Here is a 2,500-nt window from a genome sequence, read left to right as displayed (position 1 = left end):
CCCATTGTTGCAGGAGATTTCATTTTTGAACAAAGTGTCTTATGTAAAAAACAGTTAGTGTTTAAGCATTAGGCAAAAATCTGTAAATAAATTGTGCAAATTATATTTGCATTTTTTGTTTAAATATTACTATACAAAAATATAAAAATCTGTAAATGAAGACACAAAAGGCAAAGTTACAACACCAATAATCCCATCTACAGTAATACACAGGACTGTTTGAATAGGATTTAAGTGCATATTCTCCTCTCAAAGTGCACCAGATTCATGCATTCCAATGTAAAGGGTACAAAAACATTTCGGCCGGGGGGCACCCCCTAGAGGGTTCGGGGGCCACACCACCGCTGCTGAAAAAAATCCTGCGGGAAACACTGAATCCTAACCATTTATTTATGTGGATCCACTTTATCTTGTTAACTGCTCTCCAAATATCATGTGATGATGAAAGTAGTGTTTAATAAATTCATATGAAATAAAACAAGTTCAGTCATTCATTCTACAAAAACTAAATACAACAATACACACAACTGTATGAAATATAATAAGCTTAAATCTATGAAGGACTCGTCAGGAATCTCTCATCCTTCACAATAAAGGTCACTCCTGCATCAGGACGGACCAGCATGCACTGCTTCAGCTGTTCAGTTTCAAAGAGGGCAGGTGTGTGAACTCACCTTGAAACAGAGACGTCAGCGCCGCTCTCAGGCTCCACAGAGACATGTCTGCATCAATAGAGGACATGAAGAAGAAACAAACACCAACATGATGAGAGGAGAAGAAGAGCAGAAACCAGGAAAGACTACAAACATGGCTCCCTGAGGCTTCAATAATAAACCAGTTATGTTCTAAACATTAAGGTCATTGATGAGAACATCACGTCTGATAGAAACATCATTTAAATCACACCAAACTCATATACCTTTATCTTTATATACCTTTATCTGTATATACCTTTATCTTTATATATACCTTTATCTGTATATACCTTTATCTTTATATATACCTTTATCTGTATATACCTTTATCTTTATATACCTTTATCTGTATATACCTTTATCTTTATATATACCTTTATCTGTATATACCTTTATCTTTATATACCTTTATCTTTATCTTTATATACCTTTATCTTTATATACCTTTATCTTTATATATACCTTTATCTGTATATACCTTTATCTGTATATACCTTTATCTATATATACCTTTATCTTTTATATATATACCTTTATTTATATACCTTTATCTTTATATATACCTTTATCTGTATATACCTTTATCTTTATATACCTTTATCTTTATATATACCTTTATCTGTATATACCTTTATCTGTATATATACCTTTATCTGTATATATACCTTTATCTTTATATATACCTTTATCTGTATATACCTTTATCTGTATATACCTTTATCTTTATATATACCTTTATCTGTATATACCTTTATCTTTATATACCTTTATCTTTATATATACCTTTATCTGTATATACCTTTATCTTTATATATACCTTTATCTTTATATATACCTTTATCTTTATATACCTTTATCTGTATATACCTTTATCTTTATATATACCTTTATCTGTATATACCTTTATCTTTATATACCTTTATCTTTATATACCTTTATCTTTATATATACCTTTATCTGTATATACCTTTATCTGTATATATACCTTTATCTGTATATATACCTTTATCTTTATATATACCTTTATCTGTATATACCTTATATACCTGTATATACTTTATCTTTATCTTTATATATACCTTTATCTGTATATACCTTTATCTTTATATACCTTTATCTTTATATATACCTTTATGTGTATACACCTTTATGTGACCTTTATGTGTATATACACAGAGGTCACATAAAGGTGTATACACATAAAGGTATATACACATAAAGGTACATAAAGGTATATACAGATAAAGGTCACATAAAGGTATATACAGATAAAGGTATATACACATAAAGGTACATAAAGGTATATAAAGATAAAGGTATATACACATAAAGGTCACATAAAGGTATATAAAGATAAAGGTATATACAGATAAAGGTATATACAGATAAAGGTATATACACATAAAGGTCACAAAGGTATATACAGATAAAGGTATATACAGATAAAGGTCACATAAAGGTATATACACATAAAGGTCACATAAAGGTATATACAGATAAAGGTATATACAGATAAAGGTCACATAAAGGTATATACAGATAAAGGTCACATAAAGGTATATACAGATAAAGGTCACATAAAGGTATATACACATAAAGGTACATAAAGGTATATACACATAAAGGTACATACAGATAAAGGTATATACACATAAAGGTATATACAGATAAAGGTATATACACATAAAGGTACATAAAGGTATATACAGATAAAGGTCACATAAAGGTATATACAGATAAAGGTCACATAAAGGTATATACAGATAAAGGTCACATAAAGGTATATACAGATAAAGGTATATACA

At 28.8% G+C, this 2,500-nt stretch overlaps 1 protein-coding gene across 2 annotated transcripts in view; it reads right to left on the bottom strand.

Moving 5' to 3' along the window:
- The window catches only part of mrps12 (mitochondrial ribosomal protein S12), a 6,365-nt gene that overhangs the window by 3,130 nt on the left and 735 nt on the right, over positions 1–2,500 (bottom strand). For both annotated transcript variants that reach the window (XR_008532089.1, XM_054622052.1), the window contains exon 2: positions 675–722. Coding sequence is in view for 1 of the 2 variants with exons in the window: in XM_054622052.1 (XP_054478027.1) it covers positions 675–720 (46 nt within the window). In the remaining variant the exon portion in view is untranslated. The remainder of the gene's footprint in view (positions 1–674; positions 723–2,500) is intronic.

Source organism: Anoplopoma fimbria, chromosome 20 (assembly GCF_027596085.1).
Source record: "Anoplopoma fimbria isolate UVic2021 breed Golden Eagle Sablefish chromosome 20, Afim_UVic_2022, whole genome shotgun sequence".
In the NCBI taxonomy this organism is placed as follows: Eukaryota; Metazoa; Chordata; class Actinopteri; order Perciformes; family Anoplopomatidae; genus Anoplopoma; species Anoplopoma fimbria.
This window is presented reverse-complemented; position numbering and strand designations above follow the sequence as displayed.